Source organism: Hyla sarda, chromosome 8, assembly GCF_029499605.1.
Source record: "Hyla sarda isolate aHylSar1 chromosome 8, aHylSar1.hap1, whole genome shotgun sequence".
Classification (NCBI taxonomy): Eukaryota; Metazoa; Chordata; class Amphibia; order Anura; family Hylidae; genus Hyla; species Hyla sarda.
Genome location: NC_079196.1, coordinates 138,277,081 through 138,300,364, shown reverse-complemented (window position 1 = coordinate 138,300,364; position 23,284 = coordinate 138,277,081). Strand labels below are relative to the sequence as shown.

At 45.8% G+C, this 23,284-nt stretch overlaps 1 protein-coding gene across 3 annotated transcripts in view; it reads left to right on the top strand.

Moving 5' to 3' along the window:
- Positions 1-234: 234 nt before the first annotated feature.
- The window catches only part of FSCN1 (fascin actin-bundling protein 1), a 116,023-nt gene continuing 92,973 nt past the window's right edge, over positions 235-23,284 (top strand). For 2 of the 3 annotated variants that reach the window (XM_056534422.1, XM_056534421.1), the window contains exon 1: positions 235-1,546. In XM_056534422.1, coding sequence (XP_056390397.1) covers positions 745-1,546 — 802 coding nt within the window. In that variant the 5' untranslated portion in view covers positions 235-744. The remainder of the gene's footprint in view (positions 1,547-23,284) is intronic. The other variant, XM_056534420.1, reaches the window with a different exon arrangement.

Here is a 23,284-nt window from a genome sequence, read left to right as displayed (position 1 = left end):
TCCTGCTCCTATCCCCCAATGCGATTTTCTTCCTGAGCTTAAGTCCCGGCTACACTCATTATTTTATTCAGTATGGTGGTATTTCCCAGTGACTAAATGGTGGTGATGGTAGTGGTCATGGTATGGTGCAATTATTTGTCCCTTGTATAGTGGTGATATTGGTATTTGTATAGTGGTTTTTATTTCAAAACAGTATAATGGTATTAGTCACTGCGATTGAACTATGTTTTCCTGGTGTGAAATTATTATTTTATTGTTGTTCTAAACCCCCAACCCGTGATAAAGTCCTGTGCGGGAGCCCCTGGTGAGCAAGGATGCCCGGGTGCTTCCACCCATGATATGTCAGTGATAAGAAGGTGGGGGTGGGGCTGCAGCAAAATGCACCTATGCCTGTGTAGACATAAATCCTTGCACCGGCCCTGACTGTATATTACAGGATCCAGTAGACACAAATTTAGCAAGGAGGGTGTCTGCAGTTCCTGGATCTATAGATTCAGAATATGAAGCAGAACATCAGCCGCAGTGCACTGGGCCAACCGGTTTCCATTGTGCTGCAGTCTCCTCCCTTCCACACTATCCAGACTTCTCCACCCAACCCCATCCGTTGCTTTTCCCCCCAAGATTTGAGGTATCCGCCTCTGGTAGTGAGGTAATCGCGTGTTTAAATGCCGCAGACGCCAGCGGTCCTCCAGCAGACAAGCTCCCAGTGTGCTGAATAACGGTTCATCTCAAAGTCCATCCATCATGAGTAGCTCCGGTCCCCTGCAGCTCGGGCTCATCAACTGCAACAATAAATATCTGACTGCCGAGACGTTCGGCTTCAAGATCAACGCGTCAGCGTCCAGCCTGAAGAAGAAGCAAGTGTGGCTGCTGGAACCCGTGGGCGAGGAGGCAGTGTTGTTGCGGAGCCACCTAGGCCGATACCTCTCTGCAGACAAGGATGGACGAGTGTCTGGCGAGATCGAGGTTCCTAACGCCGAGTGCCGCTTTCTAGTGAGCGCCCAGGGGGATGGCCGCTGGGTGCTGCAGTCGGAGGCGAATGGTCGTTACCTCGGCGGCTCGGAAGATCGCATTAGCTGCTTTTCGCCTTCTGTATCCCCTGCCGAGAAGTGGGCCGTTCATCTGGCCATGCACCCCCAGGTTACCATATACAGCGTTACCCGCAAAAGATATGCTCGTCTGGGGGCTAGCGGGGAAGAACTGTCGGTGGAGCGGGATGTGCCGTGGGGTCTGGACTCCCTCATCACTCTTCTCTTCCAGGACAACCGCTACAGCATCCAGACCCCCGACCACCGCCTACTGGCTATGGACGGGAGTCTGAGCAGTGAGCCGGAGCCAGACACCAAGTACACTCTGGACATTTCGGCCGGGAAAGTTGCCTTTAGGGCTACTGATGGCCGCTACTTAACCCCCTCCGGACCGAGCGGCACCTTGAAGGTTGGTAAGAATAGTAAGGTTGGCAGGGATGAGCTGTTCGTGCTGGAGAGGAGCTGCCCGCAGGTCGTGCTCACAGCTGGCAATGGGCGTAACGTTTCCACCCGGCAAGGTGAGTGAGAACACCCTGACTCGCGAGGCACCAGCCTCCTCTCTATTGACATAGAATGTATTATAACTATGTATAACTTGTTGCCATTCATCTATAGTCTGGAGACTGCTGGTTATTTGCTTTATAGAAGGAGACCGTTATTCCCAGCTCAGACCGTTCATATGAGACGCCTGTCTCCTACCATCCACGATCTCCTCTTTGGAGAATGGAGTCTTTGTCTGCTGTTGCATAAGGTTGCTCCCCACCCATACGAAGTCCATGAAAAGGATTGACCAAATCCTGAGGTCCCCTTCCTCCCTCCCATCTGCTGATCCTGTCACAGATGAGGAGGGCGCTGTCTCACTGGCAGGATCGCAGCTGTCTGAATGGTTTGGGCGATTTCGATTTCTTATTTTCTTTCTTTCTGAAATGCACTGAATGGAGGGGGGAAGAGAAGGATACATCAGTTATGTCCGTATAAAGAAACCACTGTTTCCTTTATTCTAGGACGAAAGGATGTACAGTTTGTATAGTGACCAATGTGTGTGCACTTAGATCCTAGGCTCCTAATATGTGGGCTATGTATAGCAGTGGGTACTGCCTTTGGTTTCACTCATACTGTGCATTTAGGAGGTTGCACTCCTCTTGACTTCAATGGTCAGCAAAATCTGTTGAAGCAAATTTTCAGCAGAAAATACACATGTGCCAACTAGGGATCGACCAATATCGTTTTTTAGGGCCGATAATCGGCGGAGGTTAGGGCCGATAGCCGATAACTTATACCGATATTCCGGTATAAGTTATCGGCTATTTATCCCACCACGACACCGCTGCAGATCATTGATTTAAAGCGGGCGGGGCATTATCGGCAAGGTAATTACTGATAATGCCCAAAATCGTGATTATCAGCCAAACCGATAATCGGTCGATCCCTAGTGTGAACACACTCTTAGGTGTTTTCTGGTGGAAGTCATTAATCCCAATGTTCTGCTGAGTCACCGCCATCTGCTAATGTTTAATATGTCTGGGAGCATCTTCCCCTTTCATGGAGTATGTACACATCCCTATACAGTTGTGTACATATATTAACTAGAAGATGTTCACATACATTCACTACAGTATTCCAGAGAACCCCCCCCCCCCCCCCCCCAACTAGGTTCTATAGAATGCCCTGGCAGATTTTCCTTGCACTGTTTTCATGTGTGTAGTACAGACTTTGCATATAACTGTTTGCCAGAGATTTTGCTGCAAATTCTTGTGTGGATTTTGTATCAAATTGCACACTTCATGCAATAGGCTTCTTTTCATATGTGCATACATATATACTGACAGTTCAGCTGGTTCATCCACCTTCATGTACATCAAATAATTTTTATATTAAACTAGCTGAATACCTGGTGTTGCCCAGTCTTCCTGCTTAAAGGGGTACTCCGCCCCTAGACATTGTATCCCCTATTCAAAGGATAGGGGATATGATGTCTGATCGTGGGGGTCTTGCTGCTGGGAACCCCCCATGATCTCTCCTGCTGCACGTCGCGAACTTCTCTCCGTGCCTGATGACAGGGGCCGGAGTATCGGAGCAAGGCCGTGACATCACGATACTCCGGCCCCTGTATCGCCTGTCATCAAGCACAGAGCGAAGTTCAGAGGACACAGGGTGCAGCCGGGAACCCCCTGCGAGCAGACATCCTATCCCCTATGCTTTGGATAGGGGATAAGCAGTCTAGGGGCAGAGTACCCCTTTAACCACTTGGGGACCCAGGGTGTACACCCCAAAGCCCTGGTACTTAAGGACCCAGGGCGCATCTGTGCAAACCCCCCTGAGACCCCCCCCCCCCCCCATATCTGCGATTCAGACTAGCGATTTACAGCGATATCGGGTCTCTGGTGACCCAGAAAAAAGGGTGAACGGGGTTGTGCGAGACAGCCCTATTCACCCTTACCCAGCAGGAGTGAGATGGCACGGGTGCCACCTCACGATCACGTGATTGATCAGTTGAAACGACCGACCAATCACTGCTGGGTGGCGATCGGGGGGTCTCCTACCTCTCCCTGGTCCGATGGGGGTCCCCTCAGAAGCGGTGGTCCCAGCGGCAGGAGCGGTAGCGGCGGTGGTGGTTCCAGCGGCAGGATACAGGAGGAGGTGAGGCCTGTTCACTCTCGGCATGCACAGCTAAAGGGCATGCTGGGAGCTGTAGTTTTGCAACAGCTGGAGTTCCAACTACAACTCTTAGCATGCCCTTTGGTAGTCTATGAATGCTGGGGGTTGTAGTTATGGAACAGCTGGAGGCACATTTTTTTTTCTATGAAAAATAACTACAATTCCCAACATGCACAGACTACCAAAGGGTATGTTGGGAGTTGTAGCAGTGTGCCCTTCGACTGTCAATGCATGCTGAGTGTTGCAGTTTTGCAACAGCTGGAGACACATTGGTTGTGAAAGTTTGTCCTAACTCAGTGTTTCGCAACCCAGCATGCTCTGAGAGACTGTACATGCTTGGAGTTGTAGTTTTGCAACAGCTGGAAGTTTGTAGCTGGAGGGTACATTCACATGGGAGGGGGTTTACAGCGAGTTTTCTGAGGCAAATTTTCCCCTGCATCTCAAACTCCCAGTGAGAAACTCACTGTAAACCCCCGCCCATGTGAATGTACCCTAAAATCACTACACAAAATTAAAAAGTAAAGCACTACATGTACATATACCCTTACACAGTCCCCTCCCCCAATACAAGTCTTGTATTGCACTGTTTCCAAAATGGAGCCTCCAGCTGTATAAAAACAACTCCCAGTATTGCAGGACAGCTACTGACTGTCAAGGCATGCTGGGAGTTTTGCAACAGCTGGTGGCACCCTGTTTGGGAAACACTGCTGTACGGTATTTTGATGGCGGATGCAAATCCCCAAAATAGGCCTCAAATGCGCTCTCTTGCTTTGGAGCCCTGTCATATTTCAAGGCAACAGTTTAGGGCCACATATGGGGTATTTACGTATTCAGGAGACATTGTGTTACACATTTTGGGGGGCTTTTTCTCCTTTTACCCCTTATGAAAAGGTAAAGTTGGGGGCTACACCAGCATGTTAGTGTTAAAAAAAAGTTTACACTAACATGCTGGTGTTGCCCCATACTTCTCATTTTCACAAGAGGTAAAAGGAGAAAAAGACCCCCAAAATTTGTAACGCAATTTCTTCCGAGTACGGAAATACCCCATATGTGGACGTAGAATGCTCTGCCGACAAACTACATGGTTCAGGAGTGAGAGTGCCATGTACATTTGAAGCCTTAATTGGTGATTTGCACAGAGGTGGCTGATCTTTACAGCGGTTCTGACATAAACGCAAAAAAAAACACATTTTGGAAACTACACCCCTCATGGAACATAACAAGGGGTATAATGAGCCTTAACACCCCACAGGTCTTTGACAAATTGTAATTAAAGTTGGACATGAAAAATGTTTTGTTTTTATTTTTTCTCCTGAAATGCTGGTGTTACCCGAAAGTTAGGAAAAAAGCCTCCCAAAATTTGTAACCCCATATGTGGATGTAAAGAGCTCTGCGGGCAAACTACAATGCTCAGAAGAGAAGGGGCGCCATTGGGCTTTTAAAGTGAATTAGGCTGGAATTGAAGGCCATGTGCGTTTACAAAGCCTCCATGGTTCCAGAACAGTGGACCCCCCACATGTGTCCCCATTTTGGAAACGACACCCTTCACGGAATGAGCATTTACGCCCCACAGGTGTCTGATAGATTTTCATTTTTTTTTTTTTTTTGAACAGTCGACCGTAAAAATGAACAGCCTACTGTTCCAAATATCTGTCAAATGCCAGTGGGGTGTAAATGCTTGCTGTAGCCCTTATTACATTCTGTGAGGGGTGTAGTTTCCAAAATGGGGTCACATGTGGGGGGGGGGGGGGAGGGGGTCCACTGTTCTGGCACCAAGGGGGGCTTTGTAAATGCATAAGGCCCCCGACTTCCGTTCCAACCAAATTCTCTCTCCAAAAGCCCAAGGGCGCTCCTTCTCTTCTGAGCATTGTAGTTTGCCCAAAGAGCACTTTTCATCCACATATTTCCATTCTCAGAAACAATGGGGTTACAAATTTTTGGGGGCTTTTTCTCCTATTACCCCTTGTGAAAATGAAAAATTTGGGGTAACACCAGCATTTTATTGAGAATTTTTTTTATTTTTACGTCCCAATTTATCAAAAGCTCGTCAATCACCTGTGGGGTGTTATGGCTTACTGTACTCCCTGTTACGTTCCTTGAGGGGTGTAGTTTCCAAAATAGTATGCCATGTGTGTTTTTGTTCAGGCATCATGGGGGCTTCCTAAATGCGACATGTCCCCCAAAAACCATTTCAGCAAAATTCGCTCTCCAAAATGCCATTGTCACTCCTTCCCTTCTGGGCCATCTAGTGCACCCACAGCACTTTACATCCACATATGAGGAATATTTCCATACTCAAGAGAAAATTAATTACAAGTTTTGGGGGGCCTTTTTACCTTTTACCCCTTATTTAAAAAATAAAAAAAATATGGAGATTTAGATTTTTCTCCATTTTGCTGCTATTCCTGTGAAACACCTAAAGGGTTAAACTTTTTGAATGTCATTTTGAATACTTTGCGGGGTGCAATTTCATAATGGGGTCCATTATAGGGGATTTCAAACATAAAGACCCTCAAATTCGCTTCTAAACTTAACTGGTCCCTGAAGAATTCTGATTTTGAAATCATTGGGGAAAATTGCTGCTATACTTTGAAGCCCTCTGATGTGTTAAAGTAAAAACACGTCAACTTTATGATGCAAACATAAAGTAGACAAATTGTACAGGGTGGGCCATTTATATAGATACACTTTAATAAAATGGGAATGGTTGGTGATATTAACTTCCTGTTTGTGGCACATTAGTATATGTGAGGGGGGGGGGGGGGGACTTTTCAAGATGGGTGGTGACCATGGCGGCCATTTTGAAGTTGGCCATTTTGAATCCAACTTTTGTTTTTTCAATAGGAAGAGGGTCATGTGACACTTCAAACTTATTGGGAATTTCACAAGAAAAACAATGATGTGCTTGGTTTTAACGTAACTTTATTCTTGAGTTATTTACAAGTTTCTGACCACTTAAAAAATGTGTTCAATGTGCTGCCCATTGTGTTGGATTTGTCAATGCAACCCTCTTCTCCCGCTCTTCACACACTGATAGCAACACCACAGGAGAAATGCTAGCACAGGCTTCCAATATCTGTCGTTTCAGGTGCTGCACATCTCGTATCTTCACATCATAGACAATTGTCTTCAAATGACCCCAAAGATAAAAGTCTAAGTGGGTCAGATTGGGAGACCTTGGGGGGGCCATTCACCTGGCCCACGATGACCAATCCACTTTCCAGGAATTACATCTACGAATGCTCGGACCTGACACCCATAATGTGGTGGTGCACCATCTTGCTGGAAAAACTCAGGGAACGTGCCAGGTCCGAGCATTCCTAGATGAACAGTTTCCTGGAAAGTGGATTGGTCGTCGTGGGCCAGTTGAATGGCCCCCAAGGTCTCCCGATTTGACCCCCTTAGACTTTTATCTTTGGGGTCATCTGAAGACAATTGTCTATGCTGTGAAGATATGAGATGTGCAGCAACTGAAACTACGGATACTGAAAGGCAGTGCTAGCATTTCTCCTGGGGTGTTGCTATCAGAGAGCACATTCAACACATTTTATAAGTGGTCAGAAACTTGTAAATAACTAATGAAAGAAGAAAGTTACATTAAAACCAAGCACATTGTTTTTCTTGAGAAATTCCCAATAAGTTTGATGTGTCACATGACCCTCTTCCTATTGGAAAAACAAAAGTTGGATTCAAAATGGCCGCCATGGTAGGGAGAGAGAGAGATATTTTTAACATAAAAATAAAATTTAGAGGAGATAATAGAAAGAGAAGTACTAGTGAGAGAGTCCAGTATCTAGAAAATTACATTTTATTAAGTAATTGTATGTTGTGAGGTCTTTTAAGCAGGGCCCTTGCTCTAGACGTATCACAACGTAAATGCATAAAATACCAATTAGTAATAAATAAAATACATGGATAAAAAAACTACTGGATACTAAATACAATAGTTCAAACTTCTGATGCACCTGATACAATATAAATATTCTAGGTTTGGTTACTGCAGCTGATAAAGTTTGTACAGTTAGTAAGTTGCTGGCACGGACGGCACCGCACCAAATTCGCTGATCACTGCAACTTTTCAAATGTCTTTGTAATGATGTTTGGTAACGCTACTGTCGTTGTAAATGCAGGTAATAGTTAGCTGTTGGTACAAACGGCGCTACACCAGAGAACGTAGGTATATGCAGCTAGTATGAGTAATTGACAGCGCTGCATGTCCTCTGTTTGGTGCCCACTCAGTCTTGTTGGTGCATCATTACTGCTACAGGGGATTGTAATATATCCTGGGCGCAATAGTACGCTGTGGTCCTCTGTTTAGAATGTCCCCCCTTACCCTGACGGCACGGGGACAGTAGAAGGTAATGAAAGTTTGGCACTTTGTGCCTCTTACGGCTATGCCGATCACAGGTAGCTGGCCAGTGGAGCAATGTCTGTATAAAATGTATTACAAACTTGCTGCGGGTATTTCAATGGATCTTCGTTATCAGTAGGTGCAATCATAGGTGGGTACAGGCTAGACTCGTTTCGGGGAGCCACGTCCCCTTTTTCTATAGCAGTAGGTCTGGTTAGTTGGATCTAACCAGACCTACTGCTATTGAAAAAGGGGACGTGGCTCCCTAAAACGCGTCTTGCCTGTAGCCTGAACCCACCTATGATTGCACCTACTGATACCGAAGATCCATCGAAATACCCGCAGCAAGTTTACACATCTGACTTTAACGAAAAGTCGTCAAACACCTGTGGGGTGTTAAGTTTCACTGTACCCCTTTTTACATTCCTTGAGGGGTGTAGTTTCCAAAATAGTATGCCATGTTGTGGTTTTTTGCTGTTCTGGCACCATAGGGGCTTCCTAAATGTGACCTGCCCCCCCCCAAAAAAAAAAAAACATTTCAGAAAAACTCACGTTTCAAAATCCCATTGTTGCTCCTTCCCTTCTTAGCCCTCTTTTGCGCCCCCGAACACTTTACATCCACATATGAGGTATTTCCTTACTCAAGAGAAATTGGGTTACACATTTTGTGGGACTTTTTATCCCTTATAAAATTACAAAAAACTGGATCTACAAGAATGAGTGTTAAAAAAAAAAAAATAAATAAAAATAAAATAAAATTGTCAACTTTATGATGCAAACATAAAGTAGACATATTGGGGGAGATTTATCAAAGGATTTAGACTGGTTTTTCTTGTCTACGGTAAATTTGTCGCACAGAAAGTCGGTCTAAATCTGTGCGACTTTTCTGCGACTTTTGCTCTAGAGGATTTTTAGAACATGATGCATGCAAGTCTATTTTAGACTGAAATGCATTGAAAAATGCATTGGTGCTGAATTTATGAAAAGCGACTTTTCAGCGACAAGTCGCATAGGCTGAAAGTACGCCGAAATGTCAGACCATGTTGGAGCAGGTTTAAATATAGACTAAAGCATAGATCATGCAGTCTGTGCACAGAATTTATCAAGAGCCGTGCGCCATTTGATAAATTAGGTGCACAATAGACCAGACTAACCCTCTGTAGTTTGGTCTATATTGATGCGGGACATAGACAACTTTGATAAATATCCCACATTGTATATGTGAATCAATATATAATTTGGTATGTCTATTTTCCTTTAAAAGCAGAAAGTTTCATCATATTTTTGAATTTTTCACCAAGAAACGATGCAAGTATCGACAAATTTACCACTGACATAAAGTAGAATGCCACGAAAAAACTATCTCTGAATCAGAATGAAAAGTAAAAGCATCCCAGAGTTATTAATGCTTAACCCCTTAACGACCACGGACGTAAATGTACGTCCTGGATTGGCGGGGCTTCCCGCACCAGGACGTACATTTACATCCTGTGTATGACTGCGCATCAGAGCAGTGCTCGCGTCATACACAACAGGTTCCGGCTGCTATCAGATGTCTGCCATTATCCCCCCAGGTGCCGTGATCTGTACAGATCACGGCATCTGCGGCAATGCGCATAATAAAATAGATGATCGGATCGCCCGCAGCGCTGCCGCGGTGATCGAATCATCTGTAATGGCGGCCGGAGGTCCCCTCACCTGCCTCCGTCCGTCTCCTGCTCTGGTCTGAGATCGAGCAGACCAGAGCAAGACATAACCGATAATACTGATCAGTGCTATGTCCTATGCATAGCACTGAACAGTATTAGCAAGTCCAAAAATGCAGCTTTTTTGTCACATTTTATAAAAAAAAAAAAAAAAAAAATTTTTTTTAGGAATGAAATACATTTTATATATGCAAATGTGGTATCGATAAAAAGTTCAGGTGACGGCGCAAAAAAAATGAGCCCCATGCCGCCCTATATACGGAAAAATGAAAGTTTTATAGGTGGTCAAAATAGGGCGATTTTAGATTATTGGTTTTGTACAAAACATTTACGTCCTGTGTATGATTGCGAACATCGAAAGGGTGCTCGCGTCATACACGGTCGTAATGGCCGACATCCGCAATCCCGCGGATGTCCGCCATTAACCCCTCCGATGCCGTGATCAATACAGATCACGGCATTGCGGCACTTTGATTGGATGATCGGATCGCCCGTAGCGCTGCAGCGGGGATCCGATCATCCAGCATGACAGCCGGAGGTCCCCTTACCTAGCTCTGGCCGTCTTCCGGGGTCTTCTGCTCTGGTCTGCGATTGAGCAGACCAGAGCAGAAGATCACCGATAATACTGAGCAGTACTGTGTCCTATGCATAGCACTGCACAGTATTAGCAATCAAAGGATTGCTATAGATAGTCCCCTATTTTTATTTTTTAATAAACATATTTGGTATCGCCGTGTGCGTAAATGTCCGAACTATCAATATAATGTTAATGATCCCATACAGTGAATGGCGTAAACGTAAAAAATGTTAGTCCAAGAATGCTGCTTTTTTTTGTCACATTTAATTAAAAAAAAATTATTAAAAATGATCCAAAAGTTTTATATATGCAAATGTGGTATCTAAAAAAAATACAGATGACGGCGCAAAAAAAATGAGCCTTCATACCGCCCTATATATGGAAAAATGAAAGTTATATGTGGTCGAAATAGGGCGATTTAATTTTTTTTTTTTTTTTTTTTTTTTTTTTTGATGACTAATTTTGTACAAAAAGTTTTAGATTTTTTTTTTTAAGCAGTATAAAAGTATCTAGCCATGGGTATCATTTTAATCATATTGACCCACAGAATAAAGAACACATGTCATTTTTACCATAAATTGTACAGTGTGAAAGCGAAACCCTCCAAAATGTGCAAAATTGTGGTTTTCATTTAAATTTCCTCCCTAAAGTTTTTTTTTTTTGGGTTCGCCGTACATTTTATGGTAAAATGAAGTTTCATTACAAAGTACAATTGGTCACGCAAAAAAACAAGCCCTTATATGGGTCTGTAGATGGTAATATGAAAGAGTTACGGATTTTCGAAGGTGAGGAGGAAAAAACGAAAATGCAAAAATAAAATTGGCCTGGTCCTTAACCTCTTAAGGACCCAGGACGTACGGGGATGTCATGGCACCCTGGGCTTTAAGGACCCAGGACGTCCACGTACGTCCTGGCGTTTTCCGGTCTCTGCCGCTCGCCGGGCAAACGCCAAGGGGGGGCCATGTAGGCCCCCCATGTCGGCGATCGATGCAAATCGCAAGGGAAATTGCCCTTGCGATCTGCGGCGATACCGGGCTGATCGGGTCTCTGGGACCCGGCCACCCGGTAATTTCGCATGATCCCGGCTGTCACAGACAGCCAGGACCATGCTAAAGCACAGGAGCGAGGTGGCAAGCCTGCCACCTCCTCCGATCCCCCTGCGATCTGTCGGTTAGTTAACCGACCAATCGCAGGAGGGGGGGGGCGGTTACTTCCTCCCTTGATGTACGGAGAGGACGGGAGGAAGACCAGAGGACGCGGCGGGGGACAGGGGAGTGCTGGGGACCGGCCCCGGTACTTACCTCGTCCCTGAAGACCCGGATCCAGACGATGAAGATGGCGGCGACAGGTGAGTATATCTTCAGCCGCGGTCGGGCCCTTTACAGCAATGCACGTCGCCGTAAAGTGACATGCGTTGCTGTAATAGGACCCTGTAAACTACAACTCCCAGCATGCCCAGACAGCCCTTGGCGTCTGGGCATGCTGGGAGTTGCAGTTTTGCAACATCCGGAGGTCCACAGTTTTTGGACCACTGTGCCCTTCCAGATGTTGCAAAACTACACATCCTCAGCATGTCCTTACTGTCCAGGCATGCTGGGAGTTGTAGTTCTGTAACATCTGGCCCTTCAGATGTTGCAGAACTACAACTCCCAGCATGCCTGGACAGTTTTGGCATACTGGGAGTTCTAGTTTTGCAACATCTGGAAGGGCACAGATTGGGAACCACTGTATTAGTGGTCTGCAAACTGTAGTCCTCCAGATGTTGCAAAACTACAACTCCAAGCATGCTGGGAGTTGTAGTTCGGCAACATCTGGCTCTAAAGATGTTGCCGAACTACTACTCCCAGCATGCCTGAGAATGTTTGGGAGTTGTGGTTTTGCAACAGCTGGAGGCACACTGGTTGGGAAACATTGTTTCCTAACTCAGTGTTTCCCAACCCGTGTGCCTCCAGCTGTTGCAAAACCACAACTCCCAAACATTCTCAGGCATGCTGGGAGTAGTAGTTTTGCAACAGCTGGAGGTCCCCCCCTGTGAATGTACAGGGTACATTCACATGGGCAGGGGCTTACAGTGAGTATCGGGCTGCAAGTTTGCAATGCAGCAAATTTTGCGCGGCAGCTCAAACTCTCAGCGGGAAACTCGCTGTAATCCCCGGCCCGTGTGACTGTACCCTAAAAACACTACACTACACTAACACAAAATAAAAAGTAAAAAACACTACATATACACATACCCCTACACAGCCCCCCTCCCTCCCCAATAAAAATGAAAAACGCCTGGTATGCCACTCTTTCCAAAATGGAGCCTCCAGCTGTTGCAAAACAACAACACCCAGTATTGCTGGACAGCCGTTGGCTGTCCAGGCATGCTGGGAGTTTTTCAACAGCTGGAGGCACCCTGTTAGGGGTATTCTACGCCAGTGATTCCCAATGTCCACCCCTATGCAAATCCCTAATTCAGGCCTCAAATGCACATGGCGCTCTCAATTCGGAGCCCTGTCGTATTTCAAGGCAACAGTTTAGGGACACATATGGGGTATCGCCGTACTCGGAGAAATTGACTAACAAATCTTGGGGGTCTTTTTCTCCTTTCACCCCTTATGAAAAGGTGAAGTTGGGGTCTACACCAGCATGTTAGTGTAAAAAAAATAAACTTTTTACACTAACATGCTGGTGTTGCCCTATACATTTCATTTTGACAAGAGGTAAAGGGGGGGAAAAAGCCCCCCAAAATTTGTAACGCAATTTCTCCCGAGTATGGAGATAACACATATGTGGGCGTAAAGTGCTCTGGGGGCGCACAGCAAGGCCCAGAAGGGAGAGTGCGCCATGTACATTTGAGGTGATTTGCACAGGGGTGGCTGATTGTTACAGCGGTTTTGACAAACGCAAAAAAAAAAAACCCACATGTGACCCCATTTCGGAAACTACACCCCTCACGGAATATGAGGGGTGCAGTGAGAATTTACACCCCACAGGTGTCTGTCATATCTTTGGAACAGTGGGCTGTACAACATTTTTAATTTGCACAGCCCACTCTTCCAAAGATCTGTCAGACACCTGTGGGGTGTAAATGCTCACTTTACGCCATGTTACGTTCCTCAAGGGGTCTAGTTTCCAAATGGTATGCCATGTTTTTTTTTTTTTTTTTTGCTGTCCTGGCACCATAGGGGCTTCCTAAATGCGACATGCCCCAGAGCAAAATTTGCTCTCAAAAAGCCAAATATGACTCCTTCTCTTCTGAGCATTGTAGTTCGCCCGTAGTGCACTTCAGGTCAACACACCTTTAGTGATTTTTTTTTTTTTTTTTTTTTTTTTTTTTACATATGCAAAAGTCGTGAAACCCCTGTGGGGTATTAAGGCTCACTTTATTCCTTGTTATGTACCTCAAGGGGTCTAGTTTCCAAAATGGTGTGCCATGTGGGGGATTTTTGCTGTTCTGGCACCATAGGGGCTTCCTAAATGCAACATGCCCCCCAAAAACCATTTAAAAAAAAAAACGTACTCACCTAAATCCCCTTGTCGCTCCTTCGCTTCTGAGCCCTCTACTGTGCCCGCCGAACAGTTTACATAGACGTATGAGGTATGTGCTTACTCGAGAGAAATTGGGCTACAAAGTATACATTTTCTCCTTTTTCCCCTTGTAAAAATTCAAAAATTGGGTCTACAAGAACATGCGAGTGTAAAAAATGGAGATTTTGAATTTTCTCCTTCACTTTGCTGTTATTCCTGTGAAACACCTAAAGGGTTAAAACGCGGACTGAATGTCATTTTGAATACTTTGGGGGGTGCAGTTTTTATAATGGGGTCATTTGTGGGGTATTTCTAATATGAAGACCCTTCAAATCCACGTCAAACCTGAACTGGTCCATGAAAAATTGTGAGTTTGGAAATTTTGTGAAAAATTGGAAAATTGCTGCTGAACTTTGAAGCCCTCTGGTGTCTTCCAAAAGTAAAAACACGTAAATTTTATGATGCAAACATAAAATAGACATATTGGGGGGAGATTTATCAAAACCTGTGCAGAGGAAAACTTGCTCAGTTGCCCATAGCAACCTATCAGCTTGCTTCTTTCAATTTTATGAAGGCCTGTGAAAAATAAAAGAAGCGATCTGATTGGTTGCTATGGGCAACTGGGCAAGTTTTCCTCTGCACAGGTTTTGATAAATCTCCCCCATTGTATATGTGAATTAAAATATTTGGAATATCCATTTTCCTTACAAGCAGAGAGCTTCAAAGTTAGAAAAATGCTAAATTTTCTAATTTTTCATCAAATTTTGGGATTTTTCACCAAGAAAGGATGCAATATACCACAAAATTTTACCACTATGTTAAAGTAGAATATGTCACGAAAAAACAATCTTGGAATCAGAATGATAACTAAAAGCATTCCAGAGTTATTAATGTTTAAAGTGACAGTGGTCAGATGTGCAAAAAATGGCCGGGTCCTGAGGTGTAAAATGGCTGGGTCCTTAAGGGGTTAAGGTGAAAATGGGCTGGGTCCTTAAGGGGTTAAACCTTGTGGGGAAAGACACTCACCCTCTCCTTCTCATGCCCTTATTCATAGTAACATGGTTCATAAGGTTGAAAAAAGACCGGAGGTCATTAAGTTCAACCTATAACCCTAATAAGTCCCAGTTGAGTTGATCCAGAGGAAGGCAAAAAACCCTCATACTAGAGGTAAAAATTCCTTCCAGACTCCAAATATGGCAAACAGAATAAATAACTGGATCAACCTTCTTTCCCTATAAATCTAGTATACATAACCAGTAATGTTGTTACTCTCCAAAAATGCATCCAGACCCTTTTTGAACTCTATTACAGAGTTCACCATGACAACCTTCTCCAGGAGAGAATTCCACAGTCTCACTGCTCTTACAGTAAAGAACCCCCATCTGTGCTGGTGTAGAAACCTTCTTTCCTCTAGACATAGAGGATGCCCCCTTGTTATAGATACAGGCCTGGGTAAAATTGATCATGGGAGAGATCTCTGTACTGCCCCCTGATATATTTATACATAGTTATTAGGTCTCCCCTAAGCCTTTTTTTTCTAAACCCTAATTCTGATAATCTTTCTGGGTACTGTAGTCCTCCCATTCCCCGTATTACTCTGGTTGCCTGTCTTTGAACCCTCTCCAGCTCCACTATATCTTTCTTGTACACTGGTGCCCAGTACTGTACACAGTATTCTATGTGTGGTCTGACTAGTGATTTGTACAGCGGTAGAATTATTTCCTTGTCGTGGGCATCTATGCCCCTATTGATGCACCCCATGATTTTATTTGCCTTGGCTGCAGCTGCTTGACACTGGTCACTACAGCTAAATTTACTGTTAACTAAGACTCCCAAGTCCTTTTCCATGTCAGTCGTCCCAAGTGTTCTCCCATTTAAAGGGGTTCTCCGGTGCTTAAACATCTTATCCCCTATCCAAAGGATGGGGGATAAGATGCCTGATCGCGGGAGTCCCACCACTGGGGACCACCGGGATCATGCACGCGGCACCCTGTTTAATCAGTCCCCGGAGAGTGTTTGCTCCGGGACTGATTACCGGCGACTACAGGGCGGGCGGCGTGTGATGTCATGCCTGCAACGGCGTGTGACGTCACGCTCCGCCTCGCAATGCAAGCCTACGGGAGGGGGCGTGATAGCGATCACGCCCCCTCTCGTAGTCTTGCATTGCGGGGCGGAGCGTGACGTCACACGCCACCCGCCCTGTAGTCGCTGGTAATCAGTCCTGGAGCGAACACTCTTCGGGGACTGATTACAAATGGGGTGCCGCGTGCATGATGCCGGGGGTCCCCAGCGGCGGGTCTCCTGCGATCAGGCATCTTATCCCCTATCCTTTGGATAGGGGAAAAGATGTTTTAAGCACCGGAGAACCCCTTTAATACATAATCCCAGCCCGAATGTGCATTACCTTAAACTTATCAGTGTTGACCCTCATCTGCCACTTCCTAGCCCAAACCTCCAACCTATCTAGATCCATTTAGAACAGTGCACTGTCCTCTATAGTGTTTACCGCTTTACAGAGTTTTGTGTCATCTGCAAAGATTGCTACTTTACTATTCAACCCCTCTGCAACATCATTAATGAATATATTAATTAGGACATCACCCAAGATGGACCCCTGTGGTACCCCACTAGTAACAGTCACCCAATCAGAATAAGTACCATTAATAACCACCCTCTGTTTCCTATCATTGAGCCAGTTACTTACCCACTTGCACACATTCTCCCCCGGCCCCATCCTTCTCATTTTATGCACCAACCTTTTATGTGGAACCGTATCAAATGCTTTGGAAAAATCCAGATATACATAGTTAGTACGGTTGAAAAAAAGACATACGTCCATCATGTTCAACCAGGGAATTGAAGGGTAGGGGTGTGGCGCGATATTGGGGAAGGGATGGAATTTTATATTTCTTCATAAGCATTAATGTTATTTTGTTCCAGGAATGTATCTAATGCTGTTTTAAAGCTGTAAATTTTTCCTGCTGTGACCAGTTCCTGAGGTAGACCAGGGATGTGGAAATCCTATCGCCCGACGCCCGGGACAAGTAGTTTTGGGCGCCGGGCAGGTGAATTGTTTATAGATTTAGCCCTGTATCGGGCTAGCAGGGACAGACCGACTTCCCCCTTATTTTTCTTCACTGCCGGTGTGAGGCGCAGGAGCCGATGGAAGTCTACACCTCACACCGGCACTCAGAGTATATGGAGGGGGCGGCGGCCTCCAGCTGACTGCAGAGCCCCCTTATCTCACCTCCTGGAGTATGGAGGACGGAGCTCAGAAGACACAGCAGGGTGAGAGAAAGGACGAGCACAGCTCTGTACACAGCTCCTCCCCTCCCCCGCACACAGCTCTATCCCTCCCCCTTATCTGTCTCCACAGGACCTAATCCACCACGGGGAGGTTGCTTGTTTGCACGAGGAAAACACAGAGCAGGGGGGGTGAGGGGGAGGACGGAATTCTCACCTCACACCGGCGGTGACTACAGCTCTGATGTCCACTCATGGCGGCTCAGGTGAGGAGGCAGAGAATGCAGGCGGCGGCAGGAAGGGTGGTTGTATATGTATGGTGTGAGTGTATGTGTGATGTGTGTATGTAATGTATGATGGGGGGGCAGCGGCAGGTGTATGTATGATATGTGCATATGTATGGTGTATATCAGTGTTTCCCAACCAGGGTGCCTCCAGCTGTTGCAAAACTATAACTCCCCAAATGCCCTGGACATGCTGGGAGTTGTAGTTTTGCAACCGCTGGAGGCACCCTGGTTGGGAAACGCTGGTGGATATGTATGGTGTGAGTGGATGTGTGTATAATGTCTGTGTGTGATGTGTATGTAATGTATGATGTCTAAGTGTGATGTGTGTATGTATGTAATGTATGATGTGTGGGGGCAGCGGCGGGTGTATGTATGATGTGTGCATATGTATGGTGTATATGTATGGTGTGATGTGTGTATGATGTCTATGTGTGATGTGTATGTAATGTATAATGTGTGTATGATGTCTAAGTGTGATGTGTGTATGTAATGTATGATGTGGGGTGGGCAGCGGCAGGTGTATGTATGGTGTGTGTGTATGTAATGTATGATGTGGGGGGGCAGTGGCAGGGGGGTGTGTGTGTGTATGTATGATATGGGGGCAGTGGCTGGTGCATGTATATGTGTACGCATGAATGTTTTGTATAGGAGCAGACTGTCACGTCAGGCATTAGGGCAGTTGTGCCATCTAATTTTATTTATTTTTAGTGGCACCCGTACTGAATTGCACCCCCAGAATCCCACCCCCTTCATACTCACCCGCCAACCAAGAGCCCCACGGATGCACGCAAACACGCCCGAACCAAAACTACAACTCCCAGCATGTTGGACCATAACCTGAACTGTAGAACTATAAAGTGTAACATGCTGGGAGTTGTAGTTTTGGTTTGTGTCAGCTGCAGAGCTATAGGCTGCATCAGGGCATGCTGGGTGTTGTCGTTACTAACTGTAATTCCCAGTATTCCCTGACACAGCCTATGGCTCTGCAGCTGACACAAACCAAAACTACAACTCCCAGCAGGTTACACAATAACCTTAACTGTACTACTATACAGTGCAACATGCTGCAACACCCATACAACCGTAGGCTGTATCAGGGCATGCTGGGAGTTGTAGTTATCTAGTAATCTAGTAACTAAATGCAACTTCCAGCGTTTTCTGACACAAAAAGCAGAACACCCCCCCCCCCCCCCCCCAGTAACATAAGTCCCTATGAAGACTGAAAAATAGTGATTAAAATATTTTAAAAAGTGCGTATATATGTGAATAAGCCCCTTTTCTAATAAGTTTCCAATTTTCTTTAAATAAAAATAATGTACAAAAATAAACATAAGTGGTATCGCTACATGTGGAAATGTCCAGACTATTAAAATATTATGTTAATTAAACCGTACGGTGAACGGTGTAAATGTAAAAGAATAGTCCAGAATTGCTCATTTTTGGTCACTTCATATGAGAAATTTTTTATGGTGATCAAAAAGTTATATCTAGACTTTTCTGTGGTTGCCTCGGGTGTAAGAGGATCTACAGCCCTCCCCCCGCTAATAGTCTGGCATGCTGCGATCACCTATTAAACCATTAGATCACCGCTGTCAGCAGTGTCTAAAGGGATCTTATATCCATCCCTGGTGGTCTAGTGGGGGGGAATCAGACTATTTTGGTTGAAATTATTTCATCTACCAGGACAAGTGGATTTTCTTGAGGGACAAGTAGATTGTGTTCCGCTTTAGTCCCTTGGACAAGTAGTTTTTTTTTATTTTTTTTTTAAATTTCCACACCCCTGTAGACTGTTCCATAAGTTCACAGTTCTCATGGTAAAGAAGGCGTGTCGCCCCTTGAGACTAAACCTTTTCTTCTCCAGACGGAGAGAGTGCCCTTCGTCCTTTGGGGGGGGGGGGGGGGGTTTAACCTGGAACAGTTTTTCTCCATATCTTTTGTATGGGCCATTTATATACTTATATACATTTATCATATTCCCCCTTAAACATCTCTTCTCAAGACTAAACAATTGTAACTCCTTTAATCGCTCCTCATAGCTAAGATGTTCCATGCCCCATATTAGTTTAGTCGCGCGTCTCTGCACCCTTTCCAGCTCCGCAGTGTCCCTTTTATGGACTGGAGCCCAAGTGAACAGCATATTCCAGGTGAGGCCGTACCAATGCTTTATACGACATCCAGCGATTGCTCCTGGTCCAGTCTGGAGCTCACCTCCTTGTAAAAGCTGATCAGGTTAGTTTGACAGGATCGATCCCTCATAAATCCATGCTGATACGGGGTCATACATTTATTATCAAGATATTCCAAAATAGCATCTCTTAGGAAACCCTCAAACAATTTACATACAACAGAGGTTAAGCTAACACACTATCTATTCTCTGCACCTGCTGGCTGTACAGTCGTAGAGATTGCTCAGGTATTTTAAAGGGAAACTGACATGTCGATCACCTGCACTATAATCCAGTATATTGGGTTTAGTGCGGGTGAACAGCCTGTCGGTCTCCCTTTACAATTCCTAAGCAGCAGGTGGAGAGAATAGTTAGTGTGGGGACAGGAGAAACCCAATATACTGAAAAATCGTGCAGGTGAACAGTATTGGTCATCACTTACTTAAATGGTGGAATATTTGCATAGTTATGCCTATTTTTTTTTTATCTTCCCCTTGCAATTGCGCTATGGAGGCAGGGAGCTGGCTTAGGCTGGGTCCACACTACGTTTTGTCCCATACGGGAGCGCATACGGCAGGAGGGAGCTAAAACCTCGCGCTCCCGTATGTGACCGTATGCGCTCCCGTATGCCATTCACTTCAATGAGCTGACCGGAGTGAAACGTTCGGTCCGGTCGCTCATTTTTGCGCCGTATGCGCTTTTACAACCGGACCTAAAACCGTGGTTGACCACGGTTTTAGGTCCGGTTGTAAAAGTGCATACGGCGCAAAAATGAGCCGACCGGACCGAACGTTTCACTCCGGTCGGCTCATTGAAGTGAATGACATACGGGAGCGCATACGGTCACATACGGGAGCGCGAGGTTTTAGCTCCCTCCTGCCGTGTGCGCTCCCGTATGGGACAAAACGTAGTGTGGACCCAGCCTTACTGCTTCCCTACCTCCTCAATATTCAGCGGTCTGCCCGCCCCTGGGATGCATATGCAAATACCTTCACTCATGTAACTAGGATGTTAGAGCTTGCCAGCTCATAAGCGCTCTGCTCTCTGAGTATAGTGCAGGTATTGCTGACTTGCTACACCATGGCGGTAATCAGGTGTACCGGTGCATGTGCTCTGCTCAGAGAGCATAGCGCTCATGAGCAAGCAGGCTCTCCATTCCTAGTGACATGAAAATGAAGATATTTTCATATGCATCACAGGGCCAGACAGACCAACAAATATTGAAGAGACGAAAGCATGGCACGCCAGCTCCCTGCCTTCATTGCACAATAGAAAGGGGAAGATGAAATGGGCATAATTCTTGAAATACTCACTTTCTTTAAATGGAAAAGTAAGTTGAACTAAAAGTTTCATCTAAATAGTCATGGTTCATATGCATACATATGATCAGTTTTAGGTAGGTGTATGCACTTGGCTCCAGATGGTCTGGCTTAGAGATGAGCGAACTTACAGTAAATTCGATTCGTCACGAACTTCTCGGTTCGACAGTTGATTACTTTTCCTGCATAAATTAGTTCAGCTTTCAGGTGCTCCGGTGGGCTGGAAAAGGTGGATATAGTCATAGGAGACTCTTTCCTAGGAATGTATCCAACTTTTCCAGCCCACCGGAGCACCTGAAGGCTGAACTAATTTACGCAGGATAAGTAATCAACTGCCGAGCCGAGAAGTTCGTGACAAATCGAATTTACTGTAAGTTAGCTCATCTCTAGTCTGGATCTCCATTTCAGAAAGGGGTGTGAATATAAGGCTAAGGGGGCTCATCTATCATGGCAGGGGCAATGTTGAAACAGATTTTCAATGGGCACTGTCAGATACAAATTTGTTTTTATGTTGTACATCTTAGCAAAACATTAACCCTTCTAATATACTTCATAAGAACATGTGTGCTCCGATCAGATCACTGATGCTGTGGAAGGAGCACACAGGGGAAATCGGCTGATGTCTGCTGTTGTGGAGCCCCCGGGAACACCAGGTGCCACACAGGTCAACCAGCCCTGTTACCCCTCCACCATTCACATTTTTTGCCAACCCACTCATGTCTCTCCCCACTGCCACTCACCTCTTTGCCTGCCTGCCGTTAACCTCTATGTCCACACTGCTCACCTCTCTGCTCTCCCCTTAATCTTACCTAGCATTAGCAAGACTACAACTCCGAGCATGTCCTCACTGTCAAGGTATGCTGGGAGTTGTAGTTTTGCTAATTCTAGGGGAGATGTGAGCAGGCAGATGCTGACAGCATATTAAGGGAGCAGGCTGAGGCGTTCAGTCAGGCCACGCCCCCTCCCTTTTGAGAGGATTTTAACTAAGTGAGCAACAGAAAAGCTTATTTAAAGGGGTACTCCACCCCTAGACCTTTTACTCTATCCAGCGGCACCCCGCTGTCAATCACTGCACAGAGCAAACTCGCTCTGTGCGTAATGACGGGTGATACAGGGGCTGGAGCATCATGACGTCGCAGCTCTGCCCCCTCGTGATGTCACGTTCCGCCCCCTTAATACAAGTCACGATGCTATGGCCCATGTATCGCCCTGTCATTATGCACAGAGCGAGTTTGCTCTGTGCAGTGATGACAGTGGGGGGTGCTGCAGCAGAGATCGCAGGGGTCCCCAGCGGCGGGACCCCCACGATCAGACATCTTATCCCCTATCCGGTTCTGCCTGCTTTTACAGCTGGCGACCGCTGGAGGGGGCATTACCTGGCAGGTGTGACGTCAACTGAGGCCCGCCGGGAAAGACTTCTGCCCTTCTCTGTTCTATGCTGCGCTTGGGCTCGGGAGCACGCATAGAACAGGGAGACAGTCACAGCAGGCAGGCTGATTCCATCCCTCTGTAATCCACAGCACTAGGAATACAGAGGATCGTGGTGGGAGCAATCCTGCCTGCTGTGCACAATCCTGCATCAAAAACCATCAGATGATGAGCCCAGACCTGGTACACTGATCAGTCAGCCAATACAGCGATTCTCTCTCCTACTGTCAGTGCTGTACTGAGGTTCAGATGCTCGATATGCAGAAAAAATTGGAAACACAAAAGGGAAGCGCAACAATGTGCCGTAAAGGTTTTCAGATATAACGAAGACAAAGAGGTGAAAAAAACTTGCTCACCTTCTGGTGTTGTGCAGTGGGCATAACACCATATCGCGCTTGTATCCCGTTGCAAAGGGAATAGTGAAATCAGGGGGTGCAGCTCACACCGTGGCATCCTGGGATTCCTGGACGTCTGGAGAATGCAAGAGGTGAAGATCCCCGGGGCTCCAGTTCCCGTGGAAAAAAGGTGTGTTCGAGCGCTCACTCCTGTAGAATAGCTTGGCTGGGATCGTGGCAGTATAGAAGTAGCCGGACACGGTTAAGGATATAATAACCGGATTTTATTTGGATAGATCACAGAACGCGTTTCGAGGGGTGGGACCCCCTCTTCGTCAGATCAATGTGGCAGATGTGGGAGGCCACTAATTTATGCAAAAAAAGCCCGCGAAATTTAACAGCAATTACCGGGTACAGATTAAAATACAAATATGCATCTGTGCATTACAATTTCCACAGTGTTGAAGATGTCTCAAATCCAAAGCAAAAACATAAATTTAACACATTACATTTAACATGAATGGTGTTTGGGTGGCAGATCAAATAAGGTATTACTATTAGCCTGGCCTTCCGTTCGGGGAGCAGAGCAAGTGGAAAAATCAAAGCGCCGCTCTCCATGTTGCGGCGGCATCTCAAATATAGAGGCACAACGGGACCGTGGTCTTCCCCTGTAT